This window comes from Phaethon aethereus, assembly GCF_964289735.1.
Source record: "Phaethon aethereus genome assembly, chromosome: 19".
NCBI lineage: Eukaryota > Metazoa > Chordata > Aves > Phaethontiformes > Phaethontidae > Phaethon > Phaethon aethereus.
The window spans coordinates 5,883,148-5,906,224 of NC_138595.1; the positions used below are offsets into that span (position 1 = coordinate 5,883,148).

Consider the following 23,077-nt stretch of genomic DNA (forward strand, 5'->3'; position numbering starts at 1 on the left):
TGCAGCCATCTGCAGGGGTCTGGAAAATGTCGGTCTCCCTTGCAGCCCGTGCTGTGGGAGGTGTAGCCTGCATGTCCTGCCACCCCAAGGGAGGATGTGGAAGACAACTCGTCCATCCCTGAGTCCGCCTTGGCTTGGCTCACCGGGCAGCGTGTGAGTGAGTACTGGCCTTGTAGTGCCAGGGGCCTGCATTTGGAGGGTGAAGGGGGGCTAATGAGCCATGGGCCTTGTCTTCAGCCAGGGTACTAAGGGAAAAATTGAGAGGGAGAAATTTGGCCCCACATCAAAAGGGGTCACCTGGGAAGTCTCTGGAGGGGTCGAGGTAGCTGTGCTGGTTCTAGCTCTGCCCCAGGGAGGGCAAGCAGTCCAGGCCATTCTCCGACCCAGCCGAGGAGTCCCGGGAGGAACGGCCCTGGAGAAAGCGGATGATTTTGTCAATTGTGGCCTCCTGGTACTCGTGGGACCACCTGTGTTCAGGGGAAAATTTGATTTTATTTTTCCGTTGTGTGAGGTGCCACCAGATAGCTCAGTTCATTTGGGCCAGGAGCCAGAGACCCCCCTCCTCCACCCCAGCTCTCTAGGAGCTCCCCTTGTTCCCTATGGAAAATGGAAGAACACTGGATGCTGCAGGAAAGCCCCTTCCCTGGTGCCCTGCCGGGCTGGAGGGCTACGAGCAGGGTGGGATGCCAGCCCTGCCTGCTGCTGCACGAAGGGGAAGCAGGAGGCGAGAGGAGCTCAGGTGAGCTGCGGAACCTGCCGGCTTCACTCCTGTCTGCAGGGCTGGGGGCAGGAGGATGGGCGTCCTCCCAGTGGTGACGGGACGGGGGGTAGCTCTGTTACCGGGGGGGCCCCCAAGCACAAAAACAGCCAAAGGTTTATGGTGAGGACCTTTGCTCCCTTCATGCTCTGGAGTACCTGAAGTGACTCATCTCCCCTTTGGCCTGTTCTGCCTCCCTCATTTGTTTCTCCCAATTTCCTTGTGCTCTTTGCTACTGCTTATGCAAGCCCATCTCTCCAGGTGTCAAGGAACCCCATGGCACAGGTTCCTTTTACTTACTTGATACCATTAAATTTCAAGACTGCCCTCATGTCCTTGGGAAGTGTTTCTGGGTCCGGCCACTCAAAATGGTCTGTAACGGGTACAATATTCTTTCCAGAGTTCAGGGCTGTCACAATCTCCTGCAGGAACATGCAAATGCTCAGGCTGTGGGCCAGTGTCAGCCCATCACCAGCCCCTTCCTGCTCCAACACCCGCCAGGCTCCCACCTGATGGCATCTCCTACCTTGTGCACCCAGTCCTTGCACTCGGGGTCTCCCATGCATTTATCCAGTGCGTTTGGTGAGAGGACCAGCACAAAATTGCGGGCACTCATGACGCTCTGGATCAGCTTGTCCTCAAACTTCCCTGCCTCCAGCTTCTCCACATCGATGAACACGCTGAAGCCGTGCAGCTGTAGGTGGACCTTCAGCAGGCTGGTGGTGAGAGGAGACAGCATCGTGAGGAGAACTACTGCCAGGGCCTGAGTTTCCCACCACGTTGGCCAAGACATCAGTAGACAGAGGAGCAGTAAACAGGCTTCCACAGAGAACTGCATGGTCCCCGAGACACCCGCTGCCAGCCCAGCCTGCTTACAGGTGTCTGGGCCCACACAGAAAACACAGGGAGCAGGATGTGAACTCCCTGCTGTGATCCCCTATAGCCCTACGAGCACAGCATGAAAAAGGGTAAGTTGGTGTCAAAGAGGGACAGGATGGCAGTGACAGGACTGGAAATTAGCCTGTCCGCTGTGCAGTTTACGGCACGTGCTGTCCCCATTTGCACTGCAGCTTTGGCAGCCTCTCACTCCTCCCCGCAGCAGCCTGCAGCTCTCCCAGCTCCACGCTCTTCCCACAGCTGATCACCAGCCTTCGCTCTGGGCTTCAGCCCAGCACCATACTGTTGCCTGCAGGACCCACCTGGCCAGCTGCGACCCGGTGCTCCTCCGGTAGCTGATAAATACATCAGTCCCATCGGATGCAGTTTGCAGCATTATAGGGGAGTGAAGCGTTTCTAGACAGAGAAAACGGCAACGAAAAGTTAAAAATACCCAACAGCTCGTCCCAAACAACCCTCTATACTCGCCCCCACCCTCCTGCTCTGGCACAATGAGCGGCAATGGGACCCGCACCCCTTGCAGCAGTGAGGATGCGGACGCGGTGGAAACCCATGTTGATGTGGCAGTCCTCCTGCAGCTGCTGCTCCGTCACCCGGTGCAAGAAGTTGCGGTTGATGCCACATGTCAGCAAGTTGTACGTGTACTGACGAAACTTGGGGTCAATGCCGCTCAGCCAGTCGGCCAGGTTGCTGCGGTCGCAGGTGGAGTAGTTTGCGAAGGTCTTCAGCTCTGTCAGTTCCCGGAAAAACCTGACAGAGAAACAAATGAAAGTGTGGAGTGGGGAGGGGAGGCTGCTGGACCAGGCAGGACCTAGAGACATTTGGTACCACAGCTTTTATCTGCACAGGAGAGAGCGCAGCTACATGCCACGGCGAAGAATGAGCTAAAGGAATAGGAAGAGAGAAGAACAGCTGGGGGAGTGTTGGTCCTGAGGACACAGAGGTATTAAGGAGCTCAGCTAAGGGAGGAGAAGCTTGGGTAAGTTCCCATCTTTCTGGGTAACTTGCAGGATCCCACCTCCCCTGTGCCATAGGTGGTCTCTCCCTATCCCACACCTCTCCTGTGCATTGGCCCCATTGCAGGAATCCCTCTGGGACTGCATACTGCACTGGAAAAGTCCTGGCAGTCCAGGTTTGCATTTTGAGGGTCTCTGTTCTTGTCTTTGCAAGAAGGGAAAGGCACAAACCTTTTCCCTGGCTCTGCCACTGTTGTGATGACCATGTGAGAGGCCAGCATGCGAGTGGTGGTCTTACCTTTTCCGAGTGATGCTGGAGTCCATCCCCAAATCCTCCTGCAGTTCCTCCTCTGTCAGCCTCAGGAGAATGTCCCCATCCACCTGGTGGTCCTGCCAAGAGAAATCCAGGCTGGAAAGTTCCCAGAAAAACTGTTGGGTGAGATGCTTACACCTCCGCTGCAAGATGGGGCAAAAGGGCCCATCCAGGTGTTCTTCCCCTGGCATGCAGCCCTACCAGGAAGCTCTGGCAGTATTTGTTGAATCCGATCTGCTGCAGCCACGTCTGCACCTCACAGGGCTTCCAGTTGGGAACCGTGGGCAGGATGCGCCGAGGAACCTCCTCCCCTATCATGCGCAGCACCTTTTTGGCCAGGGAGGAGGTGGTGCTGCTGGTGGAGTAGCACACTACCCTCTTCAGGCTCTGCGTAGCCCCAATCTCACTGAAAATCTGGGGACACAAAGGGAGGAGACATCATTTTGCTTTCCCTCCTCCTCCCTGCAACCTGTGCCGGGCCAGCTGAGGACCAGCGTACTTGGTGAATTCATAGGGGAGCAAAAGACACCAAGAAGCAGTTGTGGCAGCCCTTCCCTTTTGCATTTCCTTCCTTCAGGCCAACCTACCCTTTACCTTTGTTTTCTTCTGCCTGGTTTTGATGGCAGCCTCTGTGCAGAGGTAGAAGGCAGCGATGCACTGTGCTTCCAGCCGCGAGCTGTCCAGCAAGGGCACCAGCCGCTGCAGGTCGTCCGCCGTCCGCCCCTGGCTGTTATCACTGCTGCCCAACATCTCGCAGGCAAACTGCTCCGGATCCAGTGAGGCGATGAATGGCTCCACCAGAGCCAGCGTCCCCGAGCGCTCCACCTCCTTCTCAATTTCTTTGTTGGTGGCCAGCACCGTGATGGCCAGGCACGCGTGCAGGCGGATTAGTTCATCGTCTCTTGAGAATACCAGTGGGAACAGCCATTCCGCTGTCCTCTTCTCGATCATCAGGCGCTGGTTGGCCTGCCCGCCATACATGGCACAGTTGGCCAAGGCCATGGCACAGTGCCGCAGCACGATGGGGTCCGTCCAACGGCACCAGTAGAGGATAGCATCCAGACCTCCATCAGAGATTAGCTGGAAACAGGTCTCCTCAGTGTGTTTGAACATGTGCTCCAGGATACCGGAGACGCTCTGCGCCAGCTGGGGAACATCTCGCTCCTTGGCTAAGTTCAGAATCACCCCCAGCCCGATCCGAGCGATCCGGTCCCTGCAGGAAGGAGAGGCACAGGCAGTTGAGGGGCAGATGGCCATGGAGGGAGTGAGAACAGTAACTGGTGTGTGAACTGCCTCGTGCTTTGGTGGCATTTGCCCCATGACAGTCAGATGTTTCCCTGTGGGACACGGCTGCCAGATATGGTGTCAGGCTGTGATGCAGTGAGTGACAGGCTGGTGTTGGAACAACCTGTCCTGGTCTGATGGAAGAGCTTGTGATGGGACAGGACATGGAGTGCATAGCCTAGGACCACCACGCCAGAGGCTCTTGTGCTCAAGGTAAGGATGTATGTAGCAATTAACAGCGCAGGATAGGCTAACGCTGGGCTAGAAACAGATCTGCTTAGTCAGCTTTGCAGGGGGTACGTGAGCATTTTCGTGTTTGGGGGTGAAAACTCATTTTTCCCTAACCAGTGCTGTCCTCTGACTGCTCTCCAGATGGGTGCCAAGCCCAGGACAGGGGCTTCACACCTGGCTGAGCAACCACGCAGAACTGGCCACGGTTTTCTCACAGGCATCCGTGAGAGATGGGGATCTGCCTGTCCTGGGAAGGCAACGTGGAGGCAGCTTGGAGGAAAGCTGTTCGTCTCCTCAGCCCTGCGCTCGCCTAGAAGAGGACAGCAGGAGCCTGGGGGCAGGCAGCCAAGGGCCACCAGCTGCTGCCCAGCCATGGCTGGCCTTGGGAGCCCTGTGCTGCAAGGATGGTCTTAAAATGACACCCGAATGGGGCTGTGCCCTAAAAGCATAGAGTGAGGAAGGGGGAAATGATGGGCTCTTGGCTGCCTTCCCATGAGCTTGCTGGGCCAAGGGGGCAGCTCCATCTCTGGCCTGAGAAATGACCCGTTTGGTGCTGTGATGGAGGTGCTGCATTCACAAGGCACAAGCGCTGGTGCAGATGCCCCGTGCTGTGCTGCTCAGGGGGGCAGTGGCCCCCAGTGATGGTGGGGGTGAAGGCATGCCAGCCTCTCTGTGCTGGCAGGTGGGAAGAGCATTTCTGGGAAGCCTGTGGCCCACATGGCTCACGCTGACCTTGGGGTGGCTTTGGCAGCAAACGCTGTGGAGAGCTCTGGAAAAAAAAAGCCCTCAGCCTGAGACTGGCTCCAAGCCCGGACTTGGCCACGAGGCTGGATGACACACACAGCCCCGCCGGGTCCCCGACTCACCACAGCCGCAGGATGGAGCCAGGACCCGTCCAGCTCCTGGCTGAGCACCACTGCTGCTGTGCGCGGATGCTGGGAGAGGTCCCTAAGCCAGAGGCTTGGACCTGGAAGGAGACCCTACAGCTCCCTGCCATCATGTGGAGGTTGATGGTGGGTCAGGCTGCAGGGAGTGAGGGGCTGGGGGCCCGCAGCTGCTCCAAGACCCTGGCCCACAAACTGCTCCTGGAGCAGAGACAGCAACTCCAGCAGCTGCTTTCTCTTGCCAGGAAGCTAAGTGCTGAATTCAGTGATGTTTCCTGGGATTAATTCCACACTAATGGACTTTCCTGATTTAGCTGTTGCTTCTTTTTGCCTGCCAGGCTGCAAGTCCTCAACCTTACAGCAAGACACATCACCCATGAAGCTGGAGAAGACCGTAAACTCTGGCCAGGCTTCCTCCACATGCGCCCAAAGCCCTGGCTGGGGCTGGCTGGGCTTGGTGCACCGAGGGAGAGCGGAGCTGGCAGAGCCGTGTGTTTGCCTGCAGGGTCCCAGAAAGGCCTGATCCTGACCCAGCCTGCAATGGTGTGCAGCTTCTCTCTGGGACCAGCATGCTGCAGGCAATGCTGCTGGGGCATCCCAAGCCAGACATGGCACAGAGTGGAGAGTTCGTCTGCTGGGGGATCTTGTGGGAGCACATTCATGGTGTTTGAAGGGCGAGCTGCATGCGGGCGCTGCATCAGCACTGCTGTGCATTTAGATGCGTTGGGTGCCATGTGTGCACATGCACCCTCATACACGTGCTCGTATACACACACGCACATGCTCCCACCTCACCTGTGCCGACACTTTGGCAGAGCCGGCCCATCACCTCTCTCCTCTCCTGGGGAGAAGCACACCCGTCTCCAGCCTCTGGGCTAGGGGCCACGGGCTGGGGGGCTCTGAGGGCTGCTGACGAGCTGGCCCCCACCTTATGGCCTCACTGGTCGGCAGCAGGAGGTCTCTGGGAACCGGCTTTGTCCTCCTCCTCCTGCTGTGGTAATGGCTAAGGGGGAGTCGTGTCTTGTCCTTGGGGTCAGATGCTTGGGGCCAGCCAAACCCACCCAGCTCAGCCACAAAGGGTGTCTTGTCTGGGTGGTCCCAGGCTGAAGGGTGCTCATGAGGATACCCCGATCCTCACGCGCATCCCTGAGCTGGGGCTGATCCTCCTCTCTCCAGCTGTGGGGGGGGGCAGGCCATGCCGTTGCCTGGGTGTGACTGGCAAGTCAGGGACACCCACATGCAAGTGCAGGTGTGGGGGGATGCAGTGGGGAGCTGAAGGGGTTTGATGCGCCGGGAGCACCCAGAGCAGGGAAATTTGGGGCGTGTGGGTGGGAAGGGTGGTGGTGGGCAAGCCTGCAGGGGTGGGGCTGTGCCTGGCAGCGAGGGCTCTTTGCAGACTCACCTGTTTTCTGCCACCAGGACCTGCTCCAGGAGTTTTCCTGCCTGGCACTTGGTCTCCAGCTCCGCCGTGTACAGAAGGTTCAGCAGCAGGTCCAGGCCCCCCTCCAGGCGGATCACATCGCACAGCACTTTGGCCACGTCCCTCCCCAGCGTGGGCATTCCCCAGGCTTCCTCCACCAGCTGGAAGACCTCGACGATGGCCCTCCTCAGCTCCGCGGGGTCGGCTGCCTGCTTGGCACGGGCGATGGCCTGGTGCAGGGCAGGCAGGATCCGGTCCAGGGCTGCCCGCACATCGGTGTTCACCCCGGGGGAGACCTCGCGGTGCTCCCTGGAGCTGCCCCCCCCTGCCCAGCTGCCAGCCTGGCTCACGCACTCGGGCACCACCAGCCTCTCCGCACCCGCCATGGCAACGAACCGGCACAGTTTATAGAGGGAGACGAGCAGGGTGAGCACCATCGGCATCTCCTAGCACAGCATCCTCGGTCACCCGCCTCCCCGGAGCACCCGGGCAGGGTCACCACACTCCCTGGGGTGACCTGAGGTGGCCGGAGGGGAGGCACAGGAGGGGGGATGGAGCTGGCTGGGGGTCCAGCCGCAGGGCTGGGCTGCAGGCTCCCTCTCCCCTCCCTGCCCTGACGGGATGCGGAGCTGGAAGCAGTGTCAGGAGCCGCCTTCCCAGAGCCAGGCTCAGCATCTCTGGTCCTCAGGGGCTGATGTCACCCCGCGCAGGCGCCGCCTTTCCAAGGAGGGGCTCATCTCTGGGCAGCAGCATCCCCCTGCTCGCTGCAGATGCTCTGGCATCCCCCCAGACCTCTTCTATCACAGCCCTCCGCCTGCCCAGCCTGAGCTGGTGCTTGTCCCACTGTCCCCATAGCCCGTGTTCCCCCCTTGCCCGAGCTGCTGCAGAGCCTGTGGTCACCTCCACGGTAGGCGGGGACCCCCAAGTGACCAGTGAAGGGGGCACAGGGTGGAAGCAGAGAGCCAGGCACCATGGTGGCCACGGCCGTGATCACGGCGTGGTTGTGGCTGTCCTGGCACTGCGTTTTGAACTTGTTAGGTATCAGTGGAGGGGGGTAAATAGTTCCCTTTGGGAGGCGGAAATTCAGAGCAGCTCTTCTGGGTGGGCTCGGGATTTGCATGATAAAAGAAAGAGCAGAGGCAGCCTGGGCCCCTTTTATTTTCTTTTCTTTCCAGGCCAGACGTGCTTAGGGCAGAAATGCTTTGGACACTTCTTGCCTGTGTTGGGAGGAGCAGCTTAAATCCTTGGCTCCAAAACCAGGTTGTTGCCAGCTCAGACTGAGACTTAAATTCAAGTTGATGTTTTGATGCGACAGAGTTGCTTTTAATCCTCTCTGAATCCACTACGCAGGGACAGACAGAGGAAAGAGACATTAGCTCACCACGAAGGGTGGTAAACAAGGCGACCCGGGCGGCACAGTACGGCAGCAGAGGCTCGGCGCAGAACTAGTAAGGATTTTCCCGATAAATTATTTTTAAGCAGGGGTAATGATACGGGCTGTTGCAAGGCAGCACAGCAGAGGGGTTTGCTCCCTCGGAGAAGGCTGCTGCCTGGAGGGGGGACAGAATTCAAACCATTCCCTTAGGCTTGTACTGACAAGCCCAGAGATCTGAGCTTTGTTTTGCTTTTGTTTTGCTTTGCTTTAGTTTTGCTCTGCTTTGGTTTTTTTTTTCCAGCACTAGCAGTCTGGGCTCTGAGAATGGCAGGGACTCCCAGCCTTGCCCTGAGGGATCAGCCCCATCGCCTGAGCAATCCTCACTGGCTCTGCTCAGTCCCCAGCTGCAAGGGCTCCCCAGGACCCCGATACCGAACCAGCCCCTCTCCTGGGGTCTCCTCCTGCCACGCTTTGAGCACAGCAGCCAAGGAGGGGCTCGCTGAGCCTTGGTGGATCTGTGGTTGCTGGTGGTCGGGAGCCCGGAGCAGCAGGAGAGAGCGGCTTTGTCTCAGCCGATCAGCAAAAGCAGCTCAGACACAGCCCAGCACTTCTCCCCCAGCCTTCCCGCAAGCCTGAGCCCTCTCAGGGCACTTGTCCCGCAGGCTTGATTCGACAGGGACGAGATGAAACTTTAGTGCAACACTGGGCTGGTGCTTGCACCCAGGGCCACCACCAGCCCTGCCATAGCTGAGCCCAGGGGGCAAGGATTGGGGTAAAGGGGCTGCAGAAGTCCTGCCCCAACAGCCCATGTCTGGTGGCTGCCCTCAGTTCTGGGTGGAAATGCCTTTCTCAACACCAAATCAAAGCTCTTTCTGGCAAGGGTGGGAGCAGCTGATGCCGGGAACTGCCTGTGTCCCACCTGGCAGAGGCAAGGTCACTGGAGAAGCAGGCACCCTGCTCCGTTTCTTCTCTCCCCAAATCTTCTGTCACCTATTAAAGCCCAGAGCTGTGCTGCTCCCACCCTGGGGCTGGGACGGACCCCACGGAGCTCCTGCCCCAGCGGAGGCAGCCAGAGACCATATCTCCATAGCCTCGTGTGGGTTTGCCCTTGCCCTTGATTAAATAAATATCCCGGAGTTATCAGGAGCTGCCGAAAGAGCTGAGTCAACATTAATTAGTAACTGAAAAGATTGGTTGAAGGGGAATGATGGGAGCAAAATACACAGGCTTTTGTTTGCCTACTGCAGTGAAAGTGCAGAGGGCTCCTGCTCTCGCTCCCTCCTCACGGCCGCTCACCTCTGGCCCCAGGCACAGAGGTGGCACCTGCCCCATCCCGAGCCGCCATGCCTTGGGGCTCCCCAGGTCTGCTCCCAGCCTTGCTGACGTAGAGAAAGCTGAAATCCCAACAGCAAGTCCTCCAAAATGGTGACATTTTGGGCAAACATAAGCCCAGGGCTTTTCCCTTTGCCTGCTGAGCACTGCTCCCCTGTCCCCTCTTGTTAGGGATTTTGTCTTGTCGAGACCAGACTGGGAAACGGCCTCCCCTTCAGACGGAGGCTGGGGGCTTGAATACCATGAGGTTTGCTATGAAATAAGTGTGGCAGGACCTCAAAACTGGTTCCTAGTTCCTAGCCTGCTGTCCCCCCTGGTCTCTGAACCGCTGCCCAACCTGCACCCTGGCCAGGAAGCTGCTCGCAGCAAAGGCTCGGCCAGCAGCTTTCGGAGCTGCCTGCACACATGGAGAGCCCTGTCCCTCCCACACACCCAGCTCAGCATGGGCTGTGGGGGATGCTGGGTGGGAGAGCGTCTCTGCCCTTTTCCCCTCTGCTCTGACCTTGGCCTGTTTGCTTTCCCCCGCCGGGGCAGGCTGAGCAAACAGTGGATGCCGGGGCCCCGGCCGCAGCCGCGCTCCAGCCCGCACAGTCGCAGGAGGGCTGCGCTCCCGGCCGCCCAGGATGAGGCTGCTCTTCCCGATCGTCGTGCTGGCCCTGCTCACCACTGCCCGTGCTGCTGAAGGTGAGCCAGAACCTGCCAGCCTCGTGCTGGGTCCCTCCAGCTCACAGCCAGGGTGGGGATGGAGCCAGTGTGGCTCCCGGGCTGATGGAGGGGCTGAGGAGCCCAGGCAGGGTGAGGAGGGGGCCAGGCTGGCCACGTTAGCTACACCTTGCAGCATGGGGAGATGGCAAGCCGGCAGCACACGCGAGCTGGTGGTATCCTGGGCAAATCCCCCACCACCCTAGGGCTGGACTGCCAGCGTGGAGCTGGGACCCTGGCACAGCCTGGTCTGTGGCTCCCGTCACAGTGGGACCTGGGTGGGAGCGGGCAGAGATGCCGCTGTAGCCCCTGGGGGTGGGGGTGCCCACAGAGAGGTGGGATCCCACCATCTGGGACGTGCCCATGTTTGCTTTCACCCCTGGGGCTGGGCCGGGAGGGAGGCGCCAGCCCCGCTGCCCACCCCACATTACTCCTCCTGCACTGACCGTCGGCTCTTGCAGACTCCTGCGTGGGCCGCTGCGAGGATGGCTTCGACGCGCAGCGCAAGTGCCAGTGTGACACCCTCTGCATGTACTACCAGAGCTGCTGCAGCGACTACTCCACTGCCTGCAAAGCCAAAGGTACTGGTCCCGCGGCCGCTCTCCCAGTCAGGGCAGGGGCTGCCGGGGTGACCGTGGGTGCCTGACACTGCGGGGGCTCAGAGGTGTCCGTGCTGGGTCAGGTCTGCACCCACCTGTGTCCGCAGGGTGAAGTCAGCGCCAGGATTTGGTGCTTGGGGTGCTGCAGCACCAGGGGTTTTCAGCAGCCGGCTGGGTGCCCCACGGCGTGGGGCTCCGGGGGTCCGTGCCAATCCGTATTGTCTGGGAGCAAGTGGCTCCCACACCCAGAGCCCATGGGAGACGCCCAGGGCTCCCTGGAACCAACCTGCTCCCTCCCACAGTGACCCGGGGAGATGTGTTCGCCTTGCCGGAGGATGACTACCTCGACTACAACCTCACCGTCAACTTCGTCACAGTAGAAGGCACCGAGGCACCCCCCACAGAACTGCCCACATCCCTGTTGCCAGCGCAGCCCACACTGGAGAGCAAGCCGGGCTCCAAAGAGACGCTGACAGAGACACCTGTGGAGGAAGTGCCCAGCACCACGCTGGATGGGTTCGAGGAGCAGGACCCCAAGGAGGAGCCCGAGGAGCTGTGCAGCAGGAAACCTTTTGATGCTTTCACTGACCTGAAGAACGGCTCCCTTTATGCTTTCCGAGGTACCTCCGGGGCCTTTCCCGGGCGCACGGGACACGCTGCCACACTGTCACCCTGCACCGGTGGCCACGGTCCCTCCTGCTGCTCCCACCTCCCCTCTCTCCCCAGGGAAGTACTTCTACGAGCTGGACGAGACGAGCGTGCGGCCCGGCTACCCCAAGCTCATCAGCGATGTTTGGGGCATCGAGGGCCCCATCGATGCAGCCTTCACGCGCATCAACTGCCAGGGCAAGACTTACTTGTTCAAGGTGGGCAGGAGCGTGGCTGCAGGGCTGGGGGTGCTCCCGGGGCAGCTGGCACAGCCCCCCAACCCACCCTGTCCCCACCCTGCCACCCTCTGTGCACACACACACACACACAGTGGCTGCCAGATATCCCCAAACCCCTGTGGCTGCCTGGGGCCCCAGGCAGCCACAGCCTCACCATGGGGCTTCGCAGCATCTGCTTGCTCCCCACAGCAGACCCACGCCTGGGGGATGCTGCCCCCAGCCTCCTGACCCCCGCTCTGTCCTGCACTCCCCAGGGCAGCCAGTACTGGCGCTTTGATGATGGAGCCCTGGACCCTGGGTACCCACGCGACATCTCCGAGGGCTTTGAAGGCATCCCGAACAACATCGATGCAGCCTTCGCCCTCCCCGCACACAGCTACCACGGCAATGAGAGAGTCTATTTCTTCAAGGGTAAGGGGTGCAGCCCCCCCGCTCCCAGGCAGAGCCCGGCACCGGTGGCTGAGGGCAGGACATGGCATCTGGGCACCCCACTGCCTCTAGCTGCTGCTCCCCCTCCTGTGGGTCTCCCCTGCTAATGCCCATCCTCTCCTAGACAAGTTCTACTGGTCCTACGACTTCGCCCACCAGCCCACGCAGGCTGACTGCGAGAAGTCCTCCCCCTCGATGGTGTTCAACCACTACGCCTTCATGAACCGTGACAGCTGGGAGGACGTCTTCCAGATCCTCTTCGGTGGCAGGATGAGTAAGGGCTGGGACAGCCCTGGGGGAAAGGGCTGGTGGTGGGTGCCATTATATGCTGCACCGATGGGGTGAAAGGGGTGCAAGCACCCAGGGAGGAGAGCCCCAGCCATGCAGAGGAACCCCCCTACACCATGGGTGCATCTCCCACAGCAGCCCAAATCCCACCCTCTGCAGCCCTCATGCCCTGCACCACCGAGCCCATCACCAGCCACCTTGCACCACAGCGTCGCTGCTGGGGACTCTTTATTCCCACTGGAGCTGGAGGTGCCATAGGAAAACCCCAGCTCTGGGCAAGAGAAATGAAAGATGGAGAGGAGGAGATGGGAGCTCAGCAGCAGCAGGGCTGATCCCAGCCAAGCAAGGGGCAAAGGGCTGCTCCCAGCTTTGCCTGGCCCATGTCCCCGTCACGCATCCCATCCAGGCTGGGACCATTTGGAGCATCCCTGTGGGTCTCAGAGCGGTGCTGGGGGCTCTCTGTGGGGTTGGGCTCAGCTCACCCCCATACATTGCTGCCCCTCTAACTCTCCCTCTGCCTTTTTGCCAGCTGGGGCGAGCAGCCCGCGGTACATCAGCAAAGACTGGCGGGGGGTGCCCAGCCGGCTGGATGCTGCCATGGCCGGCAGGATCTACGTGGCCTCCCAGCAGCCCCGGAGGAGGAAGTCTCGCCGCCAGCGCAAGAGGTACAAGAACCACCGGTCACTGAATTTGGGTTTCTGGAGCTGGCTGCAAAACGACTCCGACTCCGCAGGTGTTGAAAGCCACTGGCTGTCGGGCTCCCAGTGTGAGACCCTCCAGAGCGTCTATTTCTTTGTAGGAGGTGAGTCTGGGGCAGCAGGATCTAGGAGAGATGTGGGATCGGGACCCCCAGCGCTGCCGGGGCAGGGGGAGGTCTCCTTTTGCTCTGTGATGTCCCCAAGCTCCAGGACGCACTGGGAAGGTGCTGGGGGCTGGCAGTGAGGGCTGGCAGGTCCCCGCAGCTTTGCCCCACGGGCAGTCCTGACAGCCATCTCCCCTTCCTCCCAGACAAGTACTACCGCGTCAACCTGCGCACCAAACGCGTGGACCTGGTGCAGCCCCGCTACCCGCGCTCCATCGCCCAGTACTGGCTGGACTGCCCTCAGCCCGGGGAGGCGAGCACCTGAGAGGGAACCCCCTGGAGCCACCCGGCAGCACAGCCCCTAGCTAGAGAGAAATAAACTGGGAGTGCCGTGCCGGCTGGAGAGCCCTGTCTGTCCGTCTGTCCGTCCGTCCCTCCGTCCATCCATCCAGTGGTCTGCGCAGTCCTTGTAGTCTGAAATCCCCATGCCCCCGAAGGCTGTGGTTGTCCCCCCAGGTGTAATAACTGTGCGTGGGCTGTGCCAGATGCCCGCTGCTGGCCCCGTCCACGGTGCGGCTGTGGCTGTGGCTGCTCAGATCTGCTCTGCCAGCCAGTCCGGTGCCTCTTCCCACTGGAAGAGAGGGACGGTGCCGGCGGCTGCCAGCCGGGAGCCAGTGGGGTCAGGTCTCCGGTGTCCCCAGCATCAGGGCCACAGCCCCATGCTCGAGGGGCTGGGTTCGGAAGGGGTGGCCAACCCTGAGGGACCCCATCCAAGGCACTGCCCAGTGACCCCCCAGCCACCCTGCTCACCTCTCGGCTCCAGCAATCCCGGCCATGGTGGTGCGGAAGGGATGACCCTTCCCTCGGGACTGGGACAGCGCTCGGGGCCTGGCAGCTCCTGGGGGAGCGGGTGCCGCTGAGACGAGCTCCTGCTCCTGCCCTGGCTCCTGGTGTGAGGACACATGAACAAACCCCGACCCACTGCCCCAACAACCCCCCCCTTAACCCCAGGGGCTTCCTGAGCTGCAGCGGATGCCCGGGGGCAGCCTCAGACCCTGGCACTCACCGCTTCGCCTGGTGTGGCTGAGGGTGCCCAGGAAGCTGACGGGAGCCAGGCAGAGCCGCATCCTCCTGGCCCGGTGGCCAGATGCTGGTGCTTCCCTCAGCAGGGACCAGCTGCGGTGCAGGGGGCCCTGGCAGTGCCTGGGGGGTAAGCAGAGCAGTCAGGCTGCTGTGCTGCGCCACCTCCCTCCGAAGAGACCCCTCAGGACCATACCTGGGACATGATGGCATCGGCTGGCCCGGGGCAGCACTGGGGGCACCCCGGGCAGCTGGGGCGGCCAGAGGTAGGAGGCAGCTTCTGCAAGAGGGAAGAGAGCAGCGGGCGGGTGGTTCATGCATCCTCACCCTGCCATGGGCACAGCCCCACATGGGGATGCCCGTGGAGCCCAGGGCCCCCCACGCTCACCGGCAGCCGGGGGCCGGAGGCAGGTGTTGTGTTGGGCTGCCGGAGCCTCGCAGGGTGGCCAGGGGGTACACGGAGGGTGCAGGCACTCCGGAGCAGGGGCTGGCTGTCACAGGAGCTGCGGGTGGCTCTGCGGAACGAGCTGGCTGGGATGTCACCACCGGGGTCTGGGGACAGCCCGGGCTGCCTGGGGAGCAGCAGGGGAGCGGGGCAGGGCATCGGCAGCCTCCAGCTAACCTCTGAGCCTTGCGCGGCCCCAGGGAGTCCCTGGAGAGGCTGGCTGACACAGGGTGCTGCCTGGCTGGGGGCTCCGCCTGCCCTGCCAGCTCCTTGGGCCCCTGCTCGTGGGTCCTGTGCATGGCCCCCATACCTCAGCTGCTCGTTCTCCACCACGAAGTCCCGCAGGAGGCCGTAGAGGCTGGGCCAGGCTGGGGCTCCCTCTGACGGGAGCTGCCCTTCGAGAGGGAAGCGATGTAGCCCTGCAGGGCCGTACCTGCAACCCCAGCCCGGCCATGCCCCCACCCTTGGGGGGGTCCCTGGGACCTCTGTGCTCCTCGTTGGCACCCTGGACAAGCTCAGCTGCTGACGCAGGGAGAGGTTTTCCAGCTGCAGCACCTGGATTTCTTCCTCCAAGGTTTGCAGCAGCTTCTCCCGGGATATCTGGAAGCATGACGAGGTGGCTCAGGGGGGTCCCAGCAGTGGGGCAGAGCACCCTGCCTGCAGCCCCTGCCTGCCATACCCTGTTGGCGAGGGGCCTGGTGGTGACCCTCCGGGCCCGGCTGGCGTAGTGCAGCGTGCTCAGCGTCTCCGACAGGCAGCGCGAGGACGGGGAGATGCAGGCAACCTGCCAATGAGGAAGAGCTGCAGGTGAGCTACCGGCCAGGGGGTCACCCGTCCCCCTTCAGCCTTCCCCTCCACAAGGTGAGACCCTGCGGCTCCATGTGCCCTTTGCCCAGCCTCCTCCATGCACGTACCATCAGGGTGACGCCCGAGCCGCCCAGGGAGCGGGCCAGCAGCCGGGTCAGCTTGCTGTCCCGGTAGGGGATGTGCGTCCGCTTCCCTCGGGGTTTGGCCAACAGGGAGATGCAGTGTCCTGCCGGAGGATGAGCCACAGAGGGTGCAACAGGGCTCTGACGGGGACCAGCAGCTCGTGCTCCTATTGGGGGGGGTGTCTGACTCTTACCCAGTGCCAGGAGGCTCCGGTTGATGTTGTTGGCCTCCACGGAGAGTTCCCCACTGGAGCCGGTCTCCTTCACCCGCTCGCTGCCGGCCAGGTCCACGAAGCACAGCGTGCCCTGCTTGCTGGGGCAGGCGCTGGGCTGGGGGACCTGTGGTGTGAGGGTGGTGCTCTGGCCCCACATCACCCCTTCCCCATGGCGCACAGCACTGTCCCAACTCCTGGGTCTGGCATCTGGCTCCCTGCTGCTCGCCCCAGCCCCACCAACGCATCCTTGGGGAGGAGGACATGACCCCCCACCCTGGGGCTGTTTGCACCCCCACAAAGAGCTCTGCCCCCCTCCCTAAGCCCTCCCCCATGTCCCTGGAGCAGGACATGTGCTCACGGCCCGGCTGCGGACGTGGATGGTCAGAAGAGCGTGGCTGCGGCTCGAGTGCCTGTTGAGGGCGTGTGCCGAGGTCCGTCGCCTCTGGGATCCTGCCCAGGGTGGGATTGAGAGCTGCAGGGGGGCACAGCGCCCCACGCCCTGGCACAGCACCCGTTGCCAGAGATAAGCCTGTCTGGGCTCTGTGGCAGGACAGGGAGCTGCCCCTCTTGGTGGCTGTCGGAGCCCCACCAGTCCTGGGAATGGTCTGCGGGGAGCTGAATCCCCCCATATGGGGTCTGGCACCCCCTGAACATGCCCCAGCCCTGCGCCCGTGACTCAGTACCTTGCAGGAGCAGGTCGGTGATGGCCTCCAGGCTCTCGAAATCCACGCTGAGCTGGTTCTCCACATAGAAGCCGCGGCTTTTGCTCCACCGCAGGGGCAGAGCACACGGCGGCCCCGGGCTCAGCAGGTCCCGGACCTGGGGGGTATGGTGCAGGGAGGGTGGGTGGCACAGGGTGCCAGCAGTGCCTGGCTGGGCTGGGCGGCCGGGTGAGCGCTTACCTGCTCGTTGTAGATCTCCAGGTAGGAGGCACTGAGAGCCAGGCCAGTGCTGCAGCTCCGGCTCTGCTCCAGGAGGCAGGCGAAGGACCTCTGCATCAGCCCCAGCAGACTCGGGGCCGCGGGCTGGTCCTTGCTCTGCGGAGACGTCTGGAGGTTGAGCGGTCACATTGCGTCGGGCACCCACCTACTCCCACCACCCTGGCACCCATGACCAGGTAAGAAGAGCCCATCCCACCACCATGATCAGGTCAGGTGGGGGGGACAGCATGGTACCTGGGCGAGGGGTCCCATCAGGGTGTACGTCTTCCCTGAGCCGGTCTGCCCAAAGGCAAAGACGGTGCAGGAGAAGCTGGGGAAGAAGCTGAGCCTCAGGCATGGCCCCGGGCAGTGGCACAGAGATGCCATCTCCTGGCACGGCCCTGGCAATGCAGACCCACTGGCGAGGCCTGGACGGGTGCAGTGCAGCGGGCGCGGGGTGAGCTGGAGGGCCGGGGTCCGCAGGGGCTTGCCAGGACTCACCCATCTATCGCCAGCTCTACCAGCTGCCTCATCCCGCTGCCCTCAAACACGGCCTCCTGCGAGGCGCCCGCATCAAACACGGCGCTGAACCTGAAGGTGGCATCGTGCCTGGCTGCGCTCACCTGGGTGTGGGGATGGCAGCGGCTCAGGGGGTGCCTCCGCCTCCCCAGGCCCCCTGGCAGGGAGGTGCCACTTACGTGGACGGTGCCGTCGCCAAGGCTGTGCACAACCTGCCGGTCACCTCGCCGCATCTCCATGCTGGTCAGTGGCCGAACCCTAATGGCGGGGGGGTGGGATGGAGGGGGACACAGAGGTGTCGCTGCATGGGGACCCTGGGGAGCCCCGCTGTGACCTTGCCCTGGGCTGGAGGGTCCCCGCCGCGTGCCCGAGCCCTTCCTGTCCCCTCTTACCTCAGCACCACTCTCAGGCTCGTCTCTCTGCCCACCACGGGGTCCTCCAATTTCTCGCTGGGGCTCCTTTGGGGAACAGAGAGCAGTGGGGTGGTGGGTGCACCCCTGCTGGGGGGCCTGCCCATGGACACCGCAGGAACTGGGGCAGAGGGGCCCACTGTCACACTGTGCAGGTGCCGTCCTCCCGTCCCCGCTGTTCCCTGGGGCCTGGCAGGGGACAGAGTGCAACGTCCCCCCATTTCCCCACAGAGGGACCGTCCTGTGCTCCACCCCCAGCCTTTCTGGGGTGCTAGCCCCCCACCGGCTGCCCAGGTGGGCTGTGTCGGCTGGGCGGTCACTACCCAGGCCCTGCCTGCCCCAGGACGGGGTGGCCTCTGTCCTCTCCAGCTCCTTGCTGACTTACGGTCTCTCCTGGCCCCGTGGGAGCGCTTTGGGCCGTCTGCCCAGCTGGGGCTCCCAGCCCCGCTCCCCGTCCGACTCCATTCGCCCCCCAGGTACCCCTCACTCCGGCTGCCCGCAGCGCCTGCCTGGTCCCGGCAGGAGCCACCACCAGCCGGCTCGGGCTGCCCCGCACAACAGGTACGACCGCTCCGGTTAAACATTGACATCGGCCGGTGCCAGCCCCGCGGGAGAGCAGCCGCCGCACGGCAGGGAGGGGGGCAGGCGGTGGCCCCTCGGCCCTGGGAGCCGGGGAAGGGGCGCAGGAGGCCCCGGGCTCCGGCACCTGCTGGGGGTCCCTGACCGACACACGGGCCCCGCCCCCCGCCCCCCGCCGCGAGCCCACTCTGAGCCCCGGGAGCCGCACGGGCCCCACCGTGCCTCGACGGCGGGGCAGGACGAGCACGGGCAGCTGGTGGGGTTACCGGTCCCAGGGGGTGCCGGGGCGCTGCCGTCGGGGGACCGCGGAGCGGGGACCGGCCCCAGGAGCCGCCGGGGACGGGCTGGGGGGGGGGGGCAGTGCCGCCTGCTGGGGCGGTCCCAGCCCGCCGTGGGGGGGCCGAGGGGGATAAAAGCCGGGGCGGCGGCGGCGGGGCCGGGGGAGCCGGGCAGGATGAGCGCTGCCCCGGGCACCTCCCGCGCCCCCCAGCCGCTGCTCCGCTTCCCCGACGGGGCGGGCGGGCCGGGCGGCGGGCGGGCGACGGGGGGGGGCCGCGCCCCGGGGCCGTGCCCCTGCCCGGGGGGGCCGTGCCCCTGCCCGGGGGGGCCGCGCCCCTGCCCGGGGGGGCCGCGGAAGCGGCGGCGGACCACCTTCAGCCGGGGGCAGCTGACGGAGCTGGAGCGGGCCTTCGCCGCCGTGCCCTACCCCGACATCGCCACCCGGGAGCGCCTGGCCGAGCTCACCCAGCTGCCCGAGGCCAAGATTCAGGTGAGCGCGGACGGGACCCCCCCACGTCCCTCCTTCCCGGGGCCGGGACCCCCCCCCCTCCTCCGCGGGGCCGCCCTGTCGGGCCGCCGGCGGTGCCTCACGTCCCCCCCCCCGCCTGGTCCAGGTCTGGTTCCAGAACCGCCGTGCCCGCAGGATCCGCAGCGCCAAACCGGAGCCGCCGCCGCAGCTGCCGCCGCCTGGAGAGCGGGGTCCCCCCACCGCACCCCCCGACAGCACCCCCCCGGGCCCGGCCCCCGCTCTGCCGCCGCCGGGAGCCCGCAGCCCTGCTCCGGGCCTCCCCACCTCGCTGGGCTCCATCTCCGACCTCATCTACAACGCGGCCATCGCCAACCTGGGCGAGCCATAGCCATGGTGGGGGGACCCCCAGCACCAGGGACCCCTGGCTTAGCACCGCAATTTCATTAGGGTGTGGAATTACCACCGGTCCCAAAGGTCCTGAGGATGTCATCCAATATCCCAAATGCCGGTGCAGCCATGGCGGGGCCAGCCCCCCGTCAGCCCCCTAATACCGACTAATCTTTTGGAAAAAAATACCTTAATCTGAGGCCGTATCCGCGGATGATTGTGGCGCGGCCGCCCCTAATCCGCAGGCACGTTCGCAGGTGCCGGCAGATCTCCCCGTATCGGATATTAAAGCGTGTTTGCAGAGGGGCTTAGCTGCCATCAGAGCATTAATCACCGTGTCTGGCTCTGGCAGGCTGCCCAGCCAGCAGGTGTCCAGGTCGGGGCCAACCTCAGTGCCCCCTCCTCACCACGGGATTGTGGGTGCACCCAGCTGGCTCCGCTCGCTGTTCCGCAGCACCCAAGAAGCCCCCGGGCTCTGTGTCGAGGTGCTTCCCCTCCCCACCCACAGAAACTGGGCACCCTTTTGGCAGGGGAAGTAGAACCATGCACCCCACGACAGCCGCAGGCCGCAGGTCGGGAGAGGCGGCAGCCCCTGCACGAGGACGCTGAGCCGCTGCAGACAAAGTTGAGCCACGTGCCAACCCCAGCGTGGCTGCGCTGGATGCTGTCATCGTCCTGAACCGGAGCGGGGAAAGGGCTCACCTCCAAACACAAGCTGGGTGGGGTGCTGCTGTGTGGGTCACAAGGGACGAACGTTCTCCTGAGAGCAGGCAAGGGAGCAGGCAGGAGCAGCACTGGCAGGCAAAGACAGGTTTTGGTGGGAGCAGGACGCAGAGGGAGAGGGGAGATTCAGGGCTCTCTGAGGTGTCTTAGATGACAGGTTGGCGTCGCGCATAGCAACAGCCATCTCCCGTCAGGCAGGAAGAAGGACGCAAACCCACACTGTTATTTACTTCCAGAATAAAAAGACAGCAACTTCACAGGAGAACAGGAAGGTGGGGAGCTAATGTCCTCTCTGTGCCAGGGCGGTGAGAGTCCACAGAAGACTGTTCTGCAGTTGTGGGATTTTTAATCCATGATTCGTTTCAGGAACATTAAGGAGCGGGAAGCAAAGGACGAGGCCTGAGGAATGCAGCAGTCCTCCCGGTAGCAGGAGCAGGTACAGATGGTAGAAGATAAACCTGCCCCAAATTAATGACTCCTGGGGAAGGCAAAAGCCTCCAGCATGAGGGACGCAGTTCACAGGGACGTGTGTGATTACAGTTTCCCAAGGTCCCCTTCAAGGGTCCGCACCATTACGTACAGCTCGGCCAAGCCAACCACTGAGGCCACGATTACCGCTGACAGGACGCGCTGGGGACACAAAAAGAGAGATAAGGGACCCTGTGCGTGCCGTAGAGCTGCCACTCCTGCCTGGCCGGCACAGGGTACGCCGCAAGCGTGCTCCGAGACGGCGGGCTCACTCACCGCCGCGGTCTCCATGAAGATGTACTGGCTGCCCAGGTACGTGCAGGCGAAGGCGGCCACCACAGTGACAATGAAGTTGAATATGGTGATGACAACGGCTTTAACAGAGCGAACTGGAGAGGAAGGAGAAAGACGACTGCTTTTAGGTAAGGCTTGGAGAACAGGGCTGGGGACAAACTGCAATCCTGCTAACGGAGCCTGCCTAGGGCTGCCTCAGCTGGGCCACAGGAATACTGGAGGATTCACATGCTTTATGCCTCCAGAAATATTTATAAGAATGACCAACAGGCTGCCCCTTCACTCGAGGAACAATTTTGTGCACTAAAACCTACTGGTGAGACACCTGGAGAGGAAAGTGCTGCCTGATGTCAACAGCTAGCGCTGCGACAGTTCCCGTGCCTGACCTGTAGGTACACGCTGCCAGCTGTCGGCAGGACAGGCAGCCACTCACCTTGTCTCCCAAATTCAGCCAATGTCCCGTTCATCTCCTAAAAGAAGGGATTAAAACAACTTGTGATCCGTTGTGTTTTAATGTTAATTGCATAATAAAAGCAACACCAACGCCCTGTCCTGTCCCTAAGACTCAGAAGTTCAGGGAGCTGCTGGGAGGCCCTGGCAGCAGGAGGGGTGCGGAGGAGCAGTTCCATAGTGACCGGGTTCCTCTGGGTTTTTGCTTGTGGTCTGATTCAAGGACATTGAGAAGGGATCATTCCTAATCAAAACTCTTCTCAGAGTGTGAGTGTTTTCTTGCATGTGGGTTCTCTGCTGCACGTTTGTCTCTAAGAGACACTCGAGGGTCTCACCTTGTCATCCGTGTTCACGCAGCTGGCAAGAACTCAATGTTGCAAAGCTCTGCATGCTCTTTGTCAAATCAGACATGGTTACACAATTTCAAGCACCAGAATACTGGGGGGAGGCAGGGAAGAATGTGATAAGCACACAGATATGGGAATACTCTGCTGCTTTTCCCCTGTTTGGAAGGAACGCTGCTGTCATTACTACCCAGCTCTGCTAAAACCACTCTGGTTCATAGGTGAAGTGGCTAACGTTGACAGAGAGCAAAGCAGATCTTCCCACAGGAGTTAACGCAACAGGAAGATACATGCAGGGACTTAAACGCACAGGGATGCCAGATACAGTGTGGAGGAGGAATGGCAGCATGGGATCATGACGAATGACAGCAGGAAGGGATGGTGGCTTGTCCCAACTGTCACTGTGCCAAAAGATCTCAGCTCCTCTTCAGAAAGAACAAGTGTCCAAATATTACCCTGGATTTTTTCAGCTTTTAACTTGACATGAATGATCTCATTTTAAAACTATGACAAAAATGTAACTGTTCAGAAAAAGGCAGCACAGATGTTCCCAGTAAAACATTTACCATAGGTGCTCAGTCTTCCAGATCAAAACCTGAGATCTTTGGCACAACGAGCTGTTCCCAAAAGTCAGTATCTCATAGCCCTGTCCTACCTCTGCCCTCAACACTGTATCGGTTGTCCCCGTGCATTTACAGTGTGTACTCCTCAGGTCCCTGCCCATGTTCCCTCTGTACTGCACTCACTCTAGGGAGCAAATTTCCTTCGCTCTCTGTAGGTTGCTAATGAATGGCCATGCTTTTAAGGAATGAATTCTGACAGCAGACCATGCAGTAGGCCCCTCACCTGGCCGGTGATGTTGCGGGTCATCCGCCGGTACTCGTCGTTGGCCAGCTTGGCTTTTATCCGCTCCAGCCGGGCCACCAGCTCGGGGTTCTGGGGGAAGGGCAGAGCCACCATGAGGGCCGGGGGCCGCCGCCTCCCGCGGCCCGTGCCCGGCCCTCACCTACCCGCGGGGGCACCGGCACCTCGGGCAGGTCGATCTCGCTGCCTTCCAGGAGCTCGTATAGGTACAGCGAGGACCCTGCGGGTGGAGGACAGGACGGTTAACGGCGGCCGGGCCGGTCGCGGCCTGTGGCGCCAGGGGCGGCGCGGCCTACCTGCCTCCCGCAGCGCGGCGTGCAGCTTCCGCAGCAGGCTGAAGGGCACCAGGGCGCCTTCGGAGGCCAGTGCCTCCTCCAACTCGGCCCGCAGGCCAGCGGGCAGCCCCGCCAGCTCGCCGCTGTCCGCCGCCTGCCGCAGCCGACGCCCGGCCCGCACCGCCGATGCCATCTTACCCGGCCGCCGTCACCTAGGCGACACGGAGAGCCATAGAGCGCGGTGGCGGACTAGAGCGGCGCTGCCCTCCCC

At 62.3% G+C, this 23,077-nt stretch overlaps 5 protein-coding genes across 5 annotated transcripts; 2 read left to right on the plus strand and 3 right to left on the minus strand.

Moving 5' to 3' along the window:
- Nucleotides 1–337: 337 nt before the first annotated feature.
- On the minus strand, nt 338–7,185 carry SARM1 (sterile alpha and TIR motif containing 1; the record flags this gene model as incomplete). The annotated part of the gene is made up of 9 exons (XM_082008659.1): nt 338–467; nt 1,058–1,179; nt 1,284–1,473; nt 1,957–2,050; nt 2,169–2,404; nt 2,909–3,000; nt 3,125–3,337; nt 3,518–4,136; nt 6,725–7,185. 9 exons carry the CDS (start codon nt 7,183–7,185, stop codon nt 338–340), a joined length of 2,157 nt encoding a protein of 718 aa, XP_081864785.1.
- Nucleotides 7,186–10,057: 2,872 nt separating this feature from the next.
- Nucleotides 10,058–13,527, plus strand: VTN (vitronectin). Its single transcript, XM_082008779.1, has 8 exons — nt 10,058–10,133; nt 10,613–10,732; nt 11,053–11,370; nt 11,477–11,616; nt 11,892–12,048; nt 12,191–12,340; nt 12,884–13,156; nt 13,363–13,527. The coding sequence occupies exons 1-8, from the start codon at nt 10,073–10,075 to the stop codon at nt 13,479–13,481; spliced, it is 1,338 nt and encodes a 445-aa protein (XP_081864905.1). The 5' UTR covers nt 10,058–10,072; the 3' UTR covers nt 13,482–13,527.
- KIF12 (kinesin family member 12) lies at nt 13,518–18,139 on the minus strand (the record flags this gene model as incomplete). Its single annotated transcript, XM_082008742.1, is given in 18 exon segments — nt 13,518–13,685; nt 13,688–13,951; nt 13,953–14,103; nt 14,223–14,359; nt 14,433–14,516; nt 14,625–14,808; nt 14,992–15,281; nt 15,361–15,465; nt 15,596–15,714; nt 15,805–15,940; nt 16,184–16,275; nt 16,509–16,644; nt 16,728–16,862; nt 17,001–17,076; nt 17,247–17,368; nt 17,444–17,522; nt 17,657–17,722; nt 18,060–18,139. Coding segments are annotated over 18 exon segments (2,424 nt in total).
- Nucleotides 18,140–18,707: 568 nt separating this feature from the next.
- On the plus strand, nt 18,708–19,389 carry SEBOX (SEBOX homeobox; the record flags this gene model as incomplete). Its single annotated transcript, XM_082008407.1, has 2 exons — nt 18,708–19,022; nt 19,147–19,389. 2 exons carry the CDS (start codon nt 18,708–18,710, stop codon nt 19,387–19,389), a joined length of 558 nt encoding a protein of 185 aa, XP_081864533.1.
- Nucleotides 19,390–20,645: 1,256 nt separating this feature from the next.
- VMA12 (vacuolar ATPase assembly factor VMA12) lies at nt 20,646–22,999 on the minus strand (the record flags this gene model as incomplete). Its single annotated transcript, XM_082008473.1, has 6 exons — nt 20,646–20,741; nt 20,856–20,968; nt 21,307–21,343; nt 22,514–22,603; nt 22,678–22,751; nt 22,828–22,999. 6 exons carry the CDS (start codon nt 22,997–22,999, stop codon nt 20,646–20,648), a joined length of 582 nt encoding a protein of 193 aa, XP_081864599.1.
- Nucleotides 23,000–23,077: the final 78 nt, after the last annotated feature.

What these genes read in the sequence shown, in the direction of transcription:
- VTN (XM_082008779.1), top strand. Translation starts at nt 10,073, where the DNA reads ATGAGGCTGCTCTTCCCGATCGTCGTGCTGGCCCTGCTCACCACTGCC. An exon ending in CACTGCCCGTGCTGCTGAAG is followed by an intron (nt 10,134 to 10,612) that starts GTGAGCCAGAAC and finishes CGGCTCTTGCAG; the next exon opens with ACTCCTGCGTGGGCCGCTGC. An exon ending in CACTGCCTGCAAAGCCAAAG is followed by an intron (nt 10,733 to 11,052) that starts GTACTGGTCCCG and finishes TCCCTCCCACAG; the next exon opens with TGACCCGGGGAGATGTGTTC.